General features: G+C 41.3%; 1 protein-coding gene across 1 annotated transcript in view; it reads right to left on the reverse strand.

Moving 5' to 3' along the window:
• The window catches only part of si:dkey-61l1.4 (collagen alpha-1(XI) chain), a 36,275-nt gene extending 34,627 nt beyond the window's left edge, over positions 1-1,648 (reverse strand). Inside the window, exons 1-3 of the mRNA XM_035658890.1 lie at positions 1,539-1,648; positions 759-917; positions 292-484 (exon numbers count right to left, since the gene is read on the reverse strand). Coding sequence (XP_035514783.1) covers positions 292-484; positions 759-917; positions 1,539-1,648 — 462 coding nt within the window. The remainder of the gene's footprint in view (positions 1-291; positions 485-758; positions 918-1,538) is intronic.
• Positions 1,649-2,164: the final 516 nt, after the last annotated feature.

The following is a 2,164-nucleotide window of genomic DNA, read 5'->3' on the forward strand; positions in this document are numbered from 1 at the left end:
CTACCATACATTTTGTGTGATTAACTTGATTTCTAGCATATAACTTTATAATATTCAACATCATACATAAAATTTTATACTACAACAACTAGTTTTGATGTCATACACACTTTGATCCTGACAATTAGAAATTAAGTGAGTAAAACAGAGAATACAATCAAGCTTTCTCTACTGCCTCCAAGTGGCAGGGGACATTGGTAAAGTCAATTCAGCCTTCTGCACAAGCATTGATTATTACCAAGCAAACACTCACATAAGTCTGTTACATTAAGCACATATACATTTCCTTACTTCAAAGGGGGTCTCAAAGCCCTCCAGGCTGCCTCCGATTATCAGCAGACCATCAGTGGAGATGCCCTGCCAAGGATAGGCCCAGTTCACCCTCTCCACCAAAGAACAGTCCACATAAACCTCCAGCCAGAGCGGGGAGACGCCCAGTGATACCTGGTGCCACTGGCCATCACACAGAGACCCCACTGGGAACCTGTATTTGAATGAGGGAGGGTAGATGAAGTGAGAGGGGGGACATTCAGGAGATCAGTGAGTGCTTTTACTAAAGTGCTAACAGCAAGTTAGGGCTGGTTGCATAGGGAAGTTCCTGTTTATTACAAGTGGCTATTTTTTAGTTTTGGCCATCATTTCCTACAGTTATGATGACTTTGAACTAAGCACAGTAATTGCTGAGATATGGGAACATGTAGATGCAGTGTGTACATCATAGTGCAGCAGAAAACTGTTCAGCTTGGGGTCAGACATACTCGTATTCTCTGTGTTGGGTGGAAATAAAGGTTAGTGAATGTGGGCTAAGACGGAGCTGCAGGTGGATGTGATGCTGGGCGTTTAATAGAGTCAACACACTGCTCTCCTCCTTCTGAGAGCTGCGCAGCCTCATCAGCATACTGAACTCATCAGAAAACCTGCAGGAAAGACACACACACACACACACACAAAATCAGCAAAACATCTACACTTGCACCCAAATATGAAGAATCTATATAAATCCCTATGCACGTTAAGTACAGAGCTGCAGTCAGGATGTAATTAGCCTAGCTTAGCTCAGTACAAAATTCAGAACTACACCTAACAACACCTTTAGGGCTGTAACTAACTATTATTTCAATCATCAATTAACCAGCCAATTTCTTGATTAATTGATCATTCAAACATCAGAAATTTCCCAGAGCCCAAGGCGATGTCTTGAAATTTCTTCTTTTGTCCGACCAGCAGTCCAAAGATATTCAATCTACTATAATGTAAGACAAGGAAAAGGCTAACATTAAGAAGTGTTGGTATGTGTATTTTTTAACTTTGGATGTATCAAGGTTAACCGTTTTCCCCTGCTTCCAGTCTTTATGCTCATTTATGCAACCCAGGTCCTGACTCCAGCTCTGTACTTGGACGTCAACATGAGTTTGACATCCATCTTTTCAACTCGCTCATAGATAGAAAGTGAATATTTTCCAAAATGTTGAATTATTCCTTCAAAATTTGAATTATCATGATCACTGTCACAGACACACACAGAAAAACAACAATACCTTGATCCAAAAGCCTGCTGTGTAGCCATCATAAGATTGTCATAAAGGCCGATTTGGAGAGTTGGACACCTCAGACTGTCCACTGATAGGGACACATTGGTGGCCGCCATCTTGGAGAAACACTGTATCAAATCCACTTTCTCTGTTGAGAAACCAAAATAACACTGAGGTGATCAATGGTAGATTAAGTGGTGCTTCTGATGCGTTCAAGATGGAGAATGTTCTCATGAGCTGGTTGAGACCAAACTAGAGATCAAAGATGAGAATGATAGATTAGAATATATTTTTCAGGTGGCCAGAAACAGTATTTGTGGTCCTTCTGTTCTTTAGCAGTCAAATGTTAATGTTTCCTACTATAACATATAATCAGAATGTCTGTACATGTCTATACAGCTATACTACCTATACTGATTTTAAAGTGGCAATAGATAAGGGAGATCTGACAGTCTAAGTGCTGCAATGCATTTTGACTGGCAAGGTGAGATGATGAGGAGCAACTGATCAGAGGATCTAAGGGGTCTGGACATAGGATATGGACTGATGGGATGGGAGATGTAGGCTGGTGCTGTGTTCCTGACTTGCGATTAGAGGCTGTGTGGGCATGTGTGTGGCAGCTCTGATCTCAA

This window comes from Morone saxatilis, unplaced genomic scaffold (assembly GCF_004916995.1).
Source record: "Morone saxatilis isolate NCDOM2014 unplaced genomic scaffold, NCSU_SB_2.0 Contig16, whole genome shotgun sequence".
NCBI lineage: Eukaryota > Metazoa > Chordata > Actinopteri > Moronidae > Morone > Morone saxatilis.